This window comes from Macaca thibetana, chromosome 15 (genome assembly GCF_024542745.1).
Source record: "Macaca thibetana thibetana isolate TM-01 chromosome 15, ASM2454274v1, whole genome shotgun sequence".
NCBI classification, from domain to species: domain Eukaryota; kingdom Metazoa; phylum Chordata; class Mammalia; order Primates; family Cercopithecidae; genus Macaca; species Macaca thibetana.
The window spans coordinates 35,376,539-35,392,775 of record NC_065592.1 but is presented as its reverse complement, the minus strand read 5'-3'; the positions used below and the strand labels follow the sequence as shown (position 1 = coordinate 35,392,775).

The 16,237-nt window shown below is 37.7% G+C and overlaps 2 protein-coding genes across 2 annotated transcripts; both read right to left on the bottom strand.

Annotated features, from left to right (window-relative positions):
• Positions 1-4,989: 4,989 nt before the first annotated feature.
• LOC126937373 (olfactory receptor 13C4-like) lies at positions 4,990-6,138 on the bottom strand. Its single transcript, XM_050760734.1, is given in 1 exon segment — positions 4,990-6,138. A coding segment is annotated over 1 exon segment (957 nt). The 5' UTR covers positions 5,947-6,138.
• Positions 6,139-14,898: 8,760 nt separating this feature from the next.
• LOC126937363 (olfactory receptor 13C3) lies at positions 14,899-16,006 on the bottom strand. Its single transcript, XM_050760731.1, has one exon. The coding sequence runs from the start codon at positions 15,871-15,873 to the stop codon at positions 14,920-14,922; it is 954 nt and encodes a 317-aa protein (XP_050616688.1). The 5' UTR covers positions 15,874-16,006; the 3' UTR covers positions 14,899-14,919.
• Positions 16,007-16,237: the final 231 nt, after the last annotated feature.

Below are 16,237 nucleotides of genomic sequence, written 5' to 3'. Positions count from 1 at the left end.
AGTGGGCTAGGTTTTGCACAGAGTTGTTATTTACTGACCATTAAATTCAATAATAGTATTGTAACTATATGATGATAATTGTATTATGGTTACGGTAAAAGAATGTCTTTGATGCTAAGAAGACAGAGTAAAATACTAAGGAGTAAAGAGACATAGTATCTACGCCTTACTCTCAAATAGCTGTATATAAATAAATCTATATAATATACACACATACATGTATATATAAAGAGAAAGAAATGATAAAACAAATGTGGTAAGATGTTAATATCTGAAGATTCTGGGTGAAGGCTTAAAGGAAATTCTTTTGTGATTCTTGCAATTTCCTGTAAGTCTAAAATTATTTCAAAACAAAAGATTTTTTTTTCCAGTACTTGCTTAAAATAATCTGGAGAAAGGGGATAACTAAGTACAGATAATAATAAAAAAATGAGCTCCTAATTAAATATAAGTGGCACATGAGGTTTAAATAATTATTTTTCTTTTATTACCTGAAATTTTCCAGAATTAAATGTTTACACACACACACACACACACACACACACACACACACCCAGACATGTAAAAATATCGGGAAGCCCTTAAAGTATCATTAACGAAGCATGATATAATTTAGGGGAGGGGATACAACTTAACAAGAGAAGTTAAAAATTTATATATCAATTTCCATAATAATTTAATTTTCTAAAATTTATTCTGTAAAAACCTAAAAAGTTGCACACACATTTAAAAAATACTTTCCAAATAGTAACTCCAGGTGTTCATGGTACATAACAAAAAATGATTAATTTTACGACTCCAAATTAGTGAGAGAATAATAAAATTTTAACAGTTGTTGGCTATAGGAGGTAGCAATCATGAACATTTTTTACTTTTTTGTACTTCTCCACAATTTTTGAAATTTTCTAAAATATTTATTATTTGCCACAAATTCATATGTGTAATAATATTTTGAGATTTCTCAATTTTCTGGGAGGACTGATTAGTTTTAAAACTGTTAATTTTCTGAGCATTCATCAACATGAATAGAACTTGTTTAAACTGGAGCAATATTGTAGCAACTTTTTGTAGAGCAGTGGAAAGCATTTGAACCAACTTTTATAGATAAATAATTCAATCTGATATTAACACAGACATGAGATGCTAGCTCTCTTCCCCGTGTGAAAAAAATAATAATAATAAAGTGCTTAAGAGACAACAGAAGCAGGACCTTGTCATACTGACATGTTCCTAAAAGCTGAGTGCCATAAGTCAAAGTTGGGAAAAAACTAAACTAGGGTCAGAACGACATGTGGGACTCATCCCAGTGGGAATGGGCAGAAGTTAAAAAGCCTTACCCAGAGAGTGTGGTGCACACTTCTCCTAATCGAACCAAAACCAGCATCCAGTGTGATTCAAGTTAAGTAAAAGGAGGGACCCACAGCTGGAGGTTTATTGTACAGCCCATGCTTCCTGGTAGGATAGTAAGAGTGCAGCAGGACTTCAGTGACTAGATCACTTAAGCCTAAACCAAGGAAGTGGATTGGCTGGGCATAAACCCCCATGTAGGAGGTCAGGGTCATGTCGTGGCTCTAAAACCAATAGAAAAAGGAAATTTACATAGGAAATTAAGGCTAAAACCAGCTGCAAAAATGACTGGCGATGTGCAGCAAAGATGTTCTGTGCTTGGCCATGTCAGAAGAATCCACAGAAAAAGAAACAAAAAGGATTGCAATAGGTTTACTGAAGAGTTTAAACTCACTGGAATGTAAAATGAAATAGTTTTCTTATCCCAGTCACTAATTTCAGACTTTTTGGAGAATGAATTCTCTCAAAAATGTCTGGTTTATCTTGTTGATGTCCCAAACACTTCCGATTATTTTCAGCCTAAAATACTTATCCTCCAGCCCTCTTCTAGACCTGTTGACCTGTTCCTCTGTTATCTACAGCCTAGAGAGGGAAAGCTCAGCAAGCCCCATTCACCAAGCCAGATGTCAGCTTCTCTTTCTTTGTAGGCACCCAAATCCTCAAGAGACTTTTTTGCAGTACCTTCTTACTTGACTTAGATTAGAACAGTGTTTCCAGTGTTCCACAGGATTCATAGTTGATGTTTTCTTTGTACAAATATGTAGGAGAATGAGTAAGCAGGTATGGTGATTGACAATGGTAGGAAGATTTATGAAAGATATATGGACCCAAATAATTGGTGGCTTACAAATAAGATGTGCTAGCTAGTATCCTTTGTCTTCACTTTGGAGTCCTTACTTCAGTTCCTCAGTTGGGACTCATAGGAAAAGTCAATCTGAACATTCTCTACAGAGGAAACTAAAATGAAGTTGGCACATTACGTCAGGTATTTTGTGCAACTTACTGAATCTTTACAATAACAGTGGGAGGAGCATGGTTTATTTACTCCCTTTTTGGAAATAAGGAAACTACAGTTTTAAAAACATGAATAAACCTAGCTGATACTACTAAAGTAGTTTTGAATTTCTGCTCTAGTCATCTATTTTCAAAGCTTTTGTTTGATGTTTTCTATTGTGTTGCCACAAATACACCAGATACACTTAGTTTGGATATTGCCAGAGAAAATAACTGAAGGAATTTATTGTCTTCATGAGATCTGGCTGGGTCAGAACCCATTCGAATCTGCTTACTATTAGAATTTCAGTAACAGCGGATTACTGCTCTCAGTGATTCTAGATGATCAAAGGTAGTGAGGGCAAAGAATAAAAATCTCTCCTTATAATTTTGCTTTTATCAGATAAGATCCTCAATAGTTGCACAATAATGCCATTTCTATGCCTCTTCTTTTAATTTTAAATGACAAAAATTGTACATATTTATGGTACACAAGATGATCTTTTAATACAAGTATTGTATTAGTCCATTTTCATACTTATATGAAGAAATACCTGAGACTGGGTAATTTATAAAGAAAAAGAGGTTTAATGAACTCACAGTTCCACATGGCTGGGGAAGCCCCACAATAATGGCAGACATCAAAGGAGGAGCAAGATGAGATTTGTGTGGGGACACAGCCAAACCCTATCATTCTGCCCCAGCCCCTTCCAAATCTCATGTCCTCACATTTCAAAACCAATCATGCCTTCCCAACAGTCCCCCAAAGTCTTAACTCATTTCAGCATTAACTTAAAAGTCCATGGTCCAAAGTCTCATCTGAGACAAGGCATCTTGTCACCTGAGACATCTGCCTATGAGCCTGTAAAACCAAAAGCAAGTTAGTTACTTCATAGATATAAAGGGGGTACAGGCACTGGGTGAATATGCCCATTCCAAATGGAAGAAATTGACTAAAACAAAGGGCTACAGGCTCCATGAAGTCTGAATCCAATAGGGTAGTCATTAATCCTTGAAGTTCCAAAATGATCTCCTTTGACTCCATGTCTCACAACCAGGTCACACTGATGCAAGAGGTGGGCTCTCATGGCCATGGGCAGCTCCGCCCCTTTGGCTTTGCAGGGTACAGCCTCTCTCCCAGCTGCTTGTACAGGCTGGCTTTTCTAGGTGCATGGTGCAAAATGTTGGTGGATCTACCATTCTGAGGTCTGGAGGACAGTGGCCCTCTTCTCACAGCTCAACTAGGCAGTGCCCCAGGGGACTTTGTGTGGGGGCTCCATCCCCACATTTCCCTTCCACACTAGCCTAGCAAAGGTTCTCCATGAGGGCCCTGCCCCTGCAGCAAACTTCTGCCTAGACATCCAGATGTTTCCATAAATCTTCTGAAATCTAGGCCGAAGCTCCCAAACCTTCAATCTTGACGTCTGTGCACCTGCAGGCTCAATAATATGTGGAAACTGCCAAGGCTTGGGTCTTGCACCCTCTGAAGCCATGGCCCAAGCTTTACCTTGGCCTCTTTTAGCCATGGCTGGAGCAGCTGGGACACAGGGCACCAAGTCTCTAGGCTGCACACAGCAGGGGGACCCTGAGCCTGGCTCAGGAAACCATTTTTTCCTCCTAGGTCTCCAGTCCTGTGATGGGAAGGGCTGCCAGGAAGGTCTCTGAAATGCCCTGGAGACATTTTCCCCATTGTCTTGGCAATTAACATTTGGCTCCTCATTACTTATGCAAATTTCTGTAGCAGGCTTGAATTTCTCCTCAAAAAATAAGTTTTTCTTTTCTGTCGCACTGTCAGGCTGCAAATTTTCCAAACTTTTATGCTCTGCTTCCTCTTGAATGCTTTCCTACTTAGAAATTTCTTTTGCCAGATATCCTAAATCATCTCTCTGAAGTTCAAAGTACCACAGATCTCTAGAGCAGAAGCAAAATGCCACCAGTCTCTTTGCTAAAGCATAACAAGAGTCACCTTTGCTCAAGTTCCCAACAAGTTCTTCATCTCCATCTGAGACCACCTCAGCCTGGACTTTATTGTCTATATCACTATCAGCATTTTGGTCAAAGCCATTCAACAAGTCTCTAGGAAGTTCCAAACTTTCCCACACTGTCCTATCTTTTTCTGAGCTCTCTAAACTGTTCCAACCTCTGCTTGTTACCTAGTTCCAAAGTCAGCTCCACATATTCAGGTATCCTTATAGCAGCACCCCACTACCTATTACCAATTTACTGTGTTAGTCCATTTTCATACTGCTATGAAGAAATACCCAAGACTGGGTAATTTATAAAGAAAAACAGGTTAATGGACTCACAGTTCCACATGGCTTGGGGGCCTCACAATCACGGTGGGTGGTGAAGGCAAAGAAAAGGCACATTTTACACGGTGGCAGGCAAGAGAGCAGGTACAGGGGAACTGTGCTTTTAACGAAAGCATCAGTTCTCATGAAATTTATGCACCACCATGAGAGCAGTATGTGAAAAACCCACTTCTATGATTCAATTACCTCCCACCATGTCAATCCTACAACATATGGGGACTATGGGAGCTACAATTCAAGATTTGGGTGGGGATACAGCCAAATCATATCACATATACATTGTGAAATGGCTAATGCAAGCTAATTATACGTAAAAGACTCATATATCCCTTTGGTCTTACTGGTTAATAGCTTTCCTACTCAGCAAATATTTTATAGCAGCTTTTACATCTTTATTTCTCAAGCTATAGATTATGGGGTTTAACATGGGGGTCACAACCCCATAAAACATGGAAACAAGCCCCTCTGTAGCTTGCAAGTTGTCTTACCCAAGGAGGCCCTGGGACTTCGGTTTTGCATACATAAAGAAAATGGTACCATAAAATATGATCACCACAGTCAGGTGAGCTGAGCACGTAGAAAATGCCTTGCGTCTTCCTGTGGCTGAATTCATTTGCAAGATGGTGTAGAGGATGAACATATAGGAGAAAAAAACCACGAGCAAAGGAAGAACTAGGAAAGCAGTATTTGACACTGCTAGGGTAACAATATTGAGAGATATATCAGCACAAGCTAATTTTAGGACAGCTAAGATCTCACATAAGAAATGATTAATAATATTGTTCCCACAAAAAGGCAATCGCATGGCAAGTGATGTTTGCACAATTGAATTGATTCCACCGGAAAGCCATGATACAGAAGCCATCAGTACATACACCATCTTGCTCATGATGATGGGGTATCTCAGAGGGTTACAGATGGCCACGTAATGATCAAATGCCGTCATGCCAAGAAGTAAACATTCTGTTGACCCCATCGCAAACCCAAAGAACATCTGCACTGCACATCCAGAGAAAGAAATGTTTCTTTTCTTTGAGATTAAGTTCACCAATGTTGAGGGAATGGAGGAGGTTGTATAGCAGATATCCAGGAAAGAGAGGTTGCCCAGAAAGAAGTACATGGGCATGTGAAGACGAGAATCCAAGATGCTTGCTATGATCAGAACACCATTGCCAATTAGAATCACTACATACATAACTAGAATCAGAGCAAAGAAAATGATCTCAAGTTTGGGGTAACCAGAGAGTCCCAGAAGAATGAATTCTCTCACAAATGTCTGGTTTACCTTGTCCATGTCCCAGCTTTCAGGATGCCAGAGGAAGACCCAGTGTATAACATTTTCACAGCCAAGCAACAAACGTAAAAAGTAGCTTGAATAAAAATTACTCTAGAGTGAAACAGAGACTGTTTTAAAGCTCTGCCATTGAGTTATCTTCAACAGTATTTGTACCTAGAATACAGCCACACTAGGATGCTGAGAGTTTCTATGCCCTGTATCTAATACGTGAAGATCTACCTAGGATCAGAAGTAAATTCAGACACAACTTTTCTTATTATTGAGGACAACCCAAGTTGAGTTTTCTAAAAGCCTTAGACTATTGCAGAAGACAAACCTAACTTCTTCATTTAGTCAAGTCCAGCAAGAGGGCTGCAAAGAAGGAAAAAGACAACTCAACAAGAACTGGAATTTTGACCCAGTGTTTAACAGAAATGTTTAGAATTTAAAGCAGGTTAGATGTTCATGTACATTTGTTTGTCTGCCTAAAACTCTGAGTGTCTTTCCAGTCAGTTAAATGTGTATTTTTATGGGGAAGACATTTGATAATAGTAAATTGAGCTCCATACACTGCAATTTAACATCTGTTCAAAGGTAAAGTTAGTTGTTGATCTCATTCTAACATCCCACTCTTACTATTTTGTTATTTCCTACGACAAGACCATGGTGTAGACCAGCTCTACAGGTATATGATGGAGAATCTTTAGAGAACAATACATGGTCTCTATTTGTTTTATTCCATGGCTTCAGAGTTAATCTTGAGAATTCATTTGAGTAAACCTGAAAAAAAGTAATAGTAGTCAAACATATTTGTGTGTATGTGTGTGTAGCACTTTACAAAAAGCAAATGAATCTTCTCATCATCCTTAATTTGCTTTTCTCAAATGTAAAACACAGAATGTGGCCTATAAGTAAAAAGGGAAACTTAAAGCTTAACTCTTAAAGTTATTTTACCTTGTTTTCGCAAAGTACTATCCAAAATTTTTAGCTTTGATGGAATTTCAATTTTTCAAATTTCATATGCATATAAATCACCTGAGGATACTGTTGACATGTAAATTTTATGTTAGCATGTCTGGGGCAAGGCCCATGATTCTTCATGTCTATTAAGTTCCCTGGGTATGTTGAACCACTGGAATGAGGGCACATTTTGAGTAGCAAGACATTGGTTCATCTACAGTGAGTTAGTATCCAGATGTTTCTGATCCAAATAGATTTTCTTTTGTGTTATTATATGGACTGGATTAGCAACCTGGAAAATGACCAAAAGCCTAATTCTTTTGTGTTTGCCAGCATACTCCAGGGCCACATCTTGCTGTTCAGTATACTTCAGAAAATAAATACTATTGAAACATTTTTTGAAAGCAGAATAAACTTTTGCTGGACTGCTATAATATGTGTATGATATTACTGATTGCCTAACTTGAGCACAGTCCTGTTCCAACACAAGTAAGGGTGGGAAAAGTATGACACAACACGTGTGCCATCAAAAAGTTCATAATTCAATTACAAAAACACGAAAACTACACATGGAACAATTTGATAAAGAATATAATTATATCATGTGGCCAGGGTGAATATTATAAGTAACCTCAGAAGGAGGAGGTAAATGAGAAATAAATAAATAAAGTGAGAGTTCTGAAAGAATGTCGAACTTGTAGCAGATCTGGAAGCACAGAAGGAATGGGGCAGGTTTGGAAGAGAAGAGAGAAATGGGTATTCCAGAAGGGAGAGCAACTTGATGTTTTAGAGGAGCAGATTGGCAGTACCTACTTTTCAGACAGGGGAGTTTCAGCAGAAACACATCTGAAAAGTTAATGAGGCAGGCATATAGAAGGGCCCAAAGGTTAGGAAGAAAAAAAATGGCACTCCCTTTTGTATGTAAAGGACTTATTATTAGATGAGAACACCAAGCACAAGGTAACTGTTTAGCCGTTATAACTTTAGCTACCTTCCAAACTTGACATTATATAATTTGATTTTATGAGGTTTTGAATAGATATGTGACACAAGGAATTAAGATGATTAGATTAATTAGGTTATCAATTACTGCCTGGTACACACATACACACACACACATAAACACACACACACAAACACACACATACACACACAACCCATCATCATCCTTTCATGACTACCAGTTTTTAGGTTAACCAAAATTGCAGGTTTAGGGCTCACGTGGGTTAACAGTTTTGAGAATATCTGCAGAGGCTCAACCCCTCCTCTAACGCTCAGTTTGTTATGTGACAAGTGAAAACTTTCTCTACAGTGTATAATGTCTTGGAGTCAGAAGCCAAACCAGACAGAGGGATTGTCGCTTCAGAAACAGTTTAAAGAATACCAGTAGAACATTTGAACTTTTAAGAGAAGTACAAATGAATGTTGAATCCCCAAATTAGAGATGAGAAAATTAAGCCTCAAAGAAATTTTAAATCTTTATTTCCTCAGCTTAAGACTGGAAGTACCTATTGGGAAAAAAAAAAAAACAAAAACAAAAACAAAAAAAACACGCTTTTTGTTTATTTAAGTGAATAAAATCACTTAAACAAGTTCTATTGCAGACATCAGACATCTATGTGCCAGATCCTGTGCTTGAAATTTGCTTACCTGGCTGAGGTCACATGACTAGCACGGGCAAAGGCAAAATCCAAAGCCCATTCTCCTTCCACTACTTCTCTGTCTAACAGGTAGCATTAAAATCTGTAGAGAAATCATGTGTCAACAACAGAGAACAGTCAGCGAGTAACATAAATAATAAACGGAGTTCATAAAGGTGAAACTTTAGTCTGTTAAAAATGTACAAGGAGAATGATTCATTCTTGAGGACTTAGCACTTCTCGTGGAAGAAGGTTCATGATTGCGGAGATTGAATCATATGCCTTAGAACAGTCCATTTGCTGTGAAACTTTTCTACAGTACTTCGTAGCATAGGTCAAAATTCTCTCTCAAGCAGGCTACAGAAATCCTTTGAGGATGTACTGGATAAGGAACATCAACATTTTAGCAGCCCAGTCATGAAAGCAAACAGAAGAAAACAGAAAGATAATGACTTACCAGGAAAGGTGGTGGTGATGTTCCAGATCCCACCTAGACCTCCAGCCCAGGCCTGGCAAATCGGTTGGCTTTGCCTTCCAGACAAATGTAATGACAATGCATTTTAGGCTACCTAGACAGCTTCTTCTGCCATCTGCTCCAAGCCTTCCCCTCCTAGGAAGAAATTATCTAACCAATTCAGTCCACCTTAAGCCAAGCCTGTCTTGCTACCCTTGGTTTTCTTCTGATCCCAGCTCTTTAAATTGGTCCTCTCATGTATTGTGAGATAACAGGAGACATGGGGAAGGAGCTTGCTTGTCTTGCCCATTCCTCTACACCGATGACCTAACATGGTGGGTACACATAATAGATGGGGTTTTCTTTTTTTTTCTTTTTTTTTCTTTTTTTTGAGACAGAATCTCGCTCTGTCGCCCAGGCTGGAGTGCAGTGGCGCAATCTCGGCTCACTGCAAGCTCTGCTTCGCGGATTCACGACATTCTCCTGCCTCAGCCTTCCGTGTAGCTGGGACTACAGGCGTCCGCCACCGCACCCGGCTAATTTTTTGTATTTTTAGTAGAGACGGGGTTTCATCGTGTTAGCCAGGATGGTCTCCATCTCCTGACCTCGTGATCCGCCCATCTCGGCCTCCCAAAGTGCTGGGATTACAGGCGTGAGCCACCGCGCCCGGCCCAATAGATGAGTTTTTCTAGGCTCTTAGGCAATTTCCCTGTGCAGTATTTATGGATTAATGTTCAGAACTTTAATATGTACAAAGTGTTTATTTGCAGCAAGTAATCTGTTAAAAAAAAAAAAAAAAAAAAAGAAAATATATCTTCCTGTCAGTACTAATAAGCTGCCAACTTATAAAGAGATTAACCGGTTTATGTGCTGCAAGTTTAAAGGTATCACCTAATTCACACTTGAACAGATATGGCATGGGGTTAGCCTACTTAAAAAGTGTTTGGGATTCAGAAACAAAAATCCTAGTTTTGAGTTTATTTTTTCTTCTAATAGGTAGCTTGTTTTTCATTTGTTAAATAGTTACAGAAATAACTGCCCTACTTTTCTCACAGGTTTGTTTTGAGAAAAAATTCAGCTAGCATATAGAAACTACTTTATGGGTTAACCAGCACTATACAGATCATAATAATGATAATATTATCATAGCCATATTTGGTAATAATACCACATTGATAGCTGTATTGCCTAATAATATTCACACTATAAATCCTCATGTAATAATAGCTTTAATTATAAATTTAACAGGTACAGTTTCATGGTATTCAGGACTTACCCTTACAATGATAAATTATGTCCCCCTCCTGGGAGAACCAGGTACTATATCTTAGCATTTATGTCAGCATTATGAATTAAAGTCAGGTTCAACAAAAGATGTCAGATTCCATAGATATGGAACAGTAAATATTTGTTATGCAGCAGTTATTATAATTGTTCCCCATTTCCCAAAGCAATTTAAAGTTGGAGTGAGAGATCTGTGGAATGGAGAAACTTCTAGTGCGTTAGGGACAGTGTCCCACAGACCCAATTAAGAGGGGTGCTGGGAACAGATTGTGGGTGAACTAAAGCTCACAAATGGAATAACATTCTCCTGCCCACATAACTTCTAGAAGCAGGGGCAGATGTTCACCAAACAAACTTCATAAAATGTGGGAGCTTCCTACTTTAAAATATGTCTACCAAAGTTAATTCAAAGTATGAGATTAATAGTTCAAATGATGTTTACTAAAATGAAATACTAGAATTGAAAAATGACCTAGATATTATGAATGAAATAAAATGGATAGTCGCTATGAATTAAATGCATTGTGATTTAACTGTTTGCTTACTTATCTCTATTCTTTTTGAAAAATTAATTTTATGCATTTTCAAGCTTTTTTGAAATGAAAAGAAATACAGATAAGCAATAAAATAAATAGATCCACGGGACAAAAGCAACTCTATATGTTTAAGGCCAAAAAAGTGAAAAATAAATCCAGAATTGATAGTCTGGGGTATTACTGGGAAGAAAGAACATTGAATTAAAGTGTCTTAGCAAAGTCTATTAAGCTATATTTTAGATATTAACACTTAGATTGTGACTGTAATTTTCTAGTAGATGTCACATTTTGTGTACAATGCTCGAATTCTCAGAAATAACAATTTACTTAAAAAGCAAAAACAGTATTTATGTATGCACATAGACACGAACACACACATACAAACATAGCCCCCACCTCCGACACACACACCACAAACTATGGTCTGTATACATTAAATACGAATAGATATATGTCAAGAGTTTTTTAATATTATAAGATCATGGAAGTCTAGAGCTAGAAAACTCTGCAAAAATCATTTAGTAAGATTTTTCTTTCTATAGATGAGTAAACTGAGGTAAAAGTGATGAAATACTATTCCCGAGTCATTGTTAGCATTTGACCTAGAGAGAATTCAGAACAGTAACTATGCAGAAGAACCATATAAAGACAATAACAATACCATATGAATTTTTACCAGTTCTTAGACAATAGCTAATGGAATGGTCTGAAAATATAGGCCTCATATGACTGGAAGACAAAGGACCCCTAAATGGAGTGAGTAGTGAGACATTTTATTAACCTGAAGAGAGCTTATTGGAGTGAAACTTATCTATATCTATTATAGAACTTCCCTTCTGAATTCAGAAAAGGACTAGAATCAACAAAGGGGAACTTTTATTCTCTTTTTGGAAGTGGCCTCTAGGGGACATAAGATGAGAGGGCATAGAAGGTATTCGAGCAATGCAACAAAGTATGAAAATATATGCATCCCATTGTCTCCCTCAAGAGCAGGAAATAGACATAAAATTGATCTGCTTCTCAGAAGAAAAATCAGAGATGAATGGTAGTTATAAGTCAGCTCCTGAAAGGATCCAGGAGGAGCCATAGCTGGCAAATGGGTTATACTGGCCCATTATCTGGTTTCCAGGTGGATAAAAGTGAATATTTACAGAGACAGACACTTCTTGTGGATTTAAGTTTGCACACCTCACAAATAAAGCAAATACTACTACCACCACTAGTATAGGTCGAGAGCAAATGTATTATTTTAATTTGGATGTTGGTCACCTTATTAAAGAACTCTAAAATTCAACATTGAGTAACAAAGCATCATAAATAGATTTATATCCATTCCCACTCACAAAAACATGGACAAATGAAAATTGAAATGAACAACTGAAACCCCTGCTTACAAAATTGGAGGGTAACAAGGACTGAAGGGATGTGTTTCACAACTAAATGAATATGTGTTAAAACTTGCTATACATGGAATTAAATGGAGACCACCATTGGATCTATTGTTGAGTTATTGTAGAAGACATAGAGAAGATAGTGGGAATGATAAAGGTATTCACAGAAACTTCTCTGTTTCTAACACTTTTTCTTTGTATTTGCCTGCTTCCGTGTTGGCAGGACATTCATTGCATTCATGAGTTCCAGAACATTATTTGCTGACCACACCACCATGACAATACATCTAAATATTACTACTGCCCATATTCCTAAAAGAATGGTAATATGGATCATTCTCTCCTTTCACCTTTTAAAAGTGGGATTAAAGGTTTCTGTCTTTCCCACCTGGTGGATCATGCAGGCCTATATGCTTGCAGTTATCCAACCCTACTCCAATATAACATAATTGATAAAGGGTTTATATTGCTGCCAACTTTATGTCAGTTCTCTAGCTGAACCTAACAGTCCTACTCCAGGGAGGATAATCTAGGTAAAATAAATTAAAAGTGGAGGAAAGGAGAAGTAATCGTAGCTATAAAAGGAGCCTATGAGAAGCTCTTTGGCATACTCTAAGATATATTTGGACGTTACTACTACGGTATGACAGTAACCTGGGAAGATCAACATTTGGGGTTCAAAATATACACTCAAACTCTATTTAAGCAATAAGCAGTTAACGACAACAATGTATTTGGTGTATAATCCAACAATGATTGAATTGTTCTAAAAGATAGTTTCTCAAAAGTGGCCTGGAAAGTATGATTGAAGTTTTCAGAACTCTCCTTTATGGACCGAAATTTCTTCCTCCTGCAGGACCATGTCCTGTATCTCTATTAAAGCCTTATATGAGTACACAATCTGAAATCACATGTGTTCTGTAGAAGAGCCAACACTGGGCAAATGTTGCAAAGTTTAATTTAAAAATCTGGGCTATCTTAAAATGTATTAATTTCTTTTTAAGAGATAGGGTCTTGCTCTGTCACCCAGGCTGGAGTGCAGTGGCACAATCATAGCTCACTGCAGCCTTGGACTCCTGGGCTCATGCGACCCTCCCATCTTAGCCTCCCAAGTAAATGGGACCATAGCCGTGCACCATCATGCCTGGTTAATTTTTAATTTTTAATATTTTGTAGAGACATGGTCTCACTATGATGTCCAGGCTTCTCTTGAAATTTAGAAAACCAGTCAATATATATCCTGAATTATCAACAACCCACTGAAGTGAGAAATAATGTCTTTTATGTGACTCCCGCACCCTTGTCATGGTTCATAGTCCTCACCAGCACGGTCTTAATTGGAGGAGGCATCATTCATATCACAATTTGTGTTCCTGGAAGTACATTCTCATAGACTACAACGTGAATGGGGGTCATTGGATTTGTGTCATTTAAATATGTACACACAGATGTCCTGGACATAATTACATAATACATAACATGATGTAGTTATCTCCAGAACTTGCTTTAATGTGATCCAAAGGAAGAATATAAGCGGGTATGGATAATGATGAAAGAAGGCTGACCATGTATAATTATTTAAGTTGTACAATTAGTACATTGAGTTTTATTAAATTGTTCTCATTCTTTTGTTAAATATTTGAAAATGAAAATTTTCAAAAAAAGTTTTAAAGAAAAAAATTCATATATATACACAAATGTGTGTGTGTAAAAATGGAGATATATGTGTATATGCATATGTATTTAAACAGAGCTGCAAACATAATGGGGGAAACATATAATGGTATTTAGGGTAGTAATATGACCTTTCTAATGGTAATTTAGCCAGAAACTTTAAAAGTTTATACCACCCGGCCTATTAATTTCATGCCTTAGAATTTATCCTGTGAAACATGTGTTGGACATTACAAAAAATTTAACCCCAAGTGCTCATAGTAGATCTAACAAATCAAAATAAAAACATGATGAATGCATGACTCCTACTTACTAAGAGAAACATTAGAATGATATCTTTGGGAGGTGGCCATAATGACAATGATTTTTCTTTTTTTAAATATTTTGATTTTTTTTAGAATTTTAGAATTTTAAAATTTTAGAAAATATTACCTTAATGAGGTGACTTTCAGTGAGACATCTGGCTCTAGTAATTATTAGCTGAGAGTAAAAGAGGGAATAAATAGCAACTTTTAGTCCTCACTATGGAGTCTTAGCTTCAATTCTGAAATGCTAGGACATTGTGAAGCCAGTATTACGCTAGGTGCTTCCTCCAACTTATTGAAACATTAAATGATACTGGGACCTGGATTTTTGTATTATTTTATTTCCTTATTACAAGTAAGGTAACTATGTCTTAGAAAGAAAGAATAATCTATCCAATATCACCTAGGTAGTTTATGGAAGTGCAGATTTTCTACTATTGCCTCTCTATTTCCAACACTTACAGTGTGATTGTTTTCCACTATGTTTCTACACAAAAACACTCATTTCAGACATCACAAGGGAAGAGATTCTAAGAGAATTAACTATGTTTGTGAAATCTGGATCAGGGCATGTTGGAGTTTGTAGCAAACTGTAGCTCTCGGTGATTCTAGCTGAGCAGGGCTAGGAAAGGCAAAGGATAAAAATCTCTCTCTCTCACCATGGTTTCTCCAAAAAAGGTTGACGCTGATTTACCTATGAGTCCATCTTTGTGACTGTTAAACAAAGACCTACATGTCCCGGTTTCCTTAGTGAACTGGTTTTTTGTTCAGCAGATATTTTACAGCAGCTTTTACATCCTTATTTCTCAAGCTATAGATTATAGGATTCAGCATGGGGGTCACTACCCCATAAAACAGAGAAATGAGCTTGTCTGATGCTTGCAATTTTTCTTCCCCAGTCAGGTCCTGAGACTTCGGTTTTGCATACAGAAATAAGATGGTACCATAAAATATGATCACCACAGTCAGGTGAGCTGAGCACGTAGAAAATGCGTTGTGTCTTCCTATGGCTGAATTCATTTGCAAGATGGTGTACAGGATGAACATATAGGAGAAAAAAATGACCATCAGTGGAAGAACCAGGAAGGCCATATTTGATATCACCGTGGTGATAATATTGAGGGATATATCAGCACAAGCTAGCTTGAGGATAGCTAATATTTCACATGTGAAATGATTGATAATATTATTCCCACAGAAAGGCAGCCTCATGGCAAGTAATGTTTGTACAACTGAATTGATTCCACCGGAGAGCCAGGACACAGAAGCCATCAGGACATATGCCACCTTGCTCATGATGATGGGGTATCTCAGCGGGTTACAGATGGCCACGTAACGATCAAATGCCATCATGCCAAGAAGTAAACATTCTGTTGACCCCATCGCAAACCCAAAGAACATCTGCACTGCACATCCAGAGAAAGAAATGTTTCTTTTCTTTGAGATTAAGCTCACCAATGTTGAGGGAACAGAGGAGGATGTATAGCAGATATCCAGGAAAGAGAGGTTGCCCAGGAAGAAGTACATGGGTGTGTGAAGACGAGAATCCAAGATGCTTGCTATGATTAGAACACCATTGCCAATTAGAATCACTAGGTACATAACTAGAATGAGAGCAAAGTAAATGATCTCAATCTTTGGGTATCCAGAAAGACCCAGAAAAAGAAATTCTGACACAAGTGTCTGGTTAATCTCACCCATGTCATCTGCTTTCAGGAAATCAAAAGAAGATCTAACATAAAATGTATTTACTGCCAAGAAACAAACAGTACAAATTACCTGAACAATTATTCTTTTGGCACATATTAGAAGGAGTGCTTGCTTGAAGTTCTGACATCCAGTTATCTTCAGTAATGTGTGTGACTAGAACACAATGAATCTGGGAATGATGGAAGTACCTATACCTCATTGCCAATATGTGAAGATCTACCTACGATCAGACACACATGCAGACAGAACCTTTCCTGCTCTTGAGGACGTGTTCCTGAGTTGAGGACACTCTCCCGAGCTGAGGTTTCTGAAACCCCTGGCCAATCAACAACTCTAAGCCTAACATCTTCATTTC

Bases quoted from the DNA above. Each gene is read 5' to 3' on its own strand.
- LOC126937363 (XM_050760731.1), bottom strand. From the start codon at position 15,873: ATGGGTGAGATTAACCAGACACTTGTGTCAGAATTTCTTTTTCTGGGT.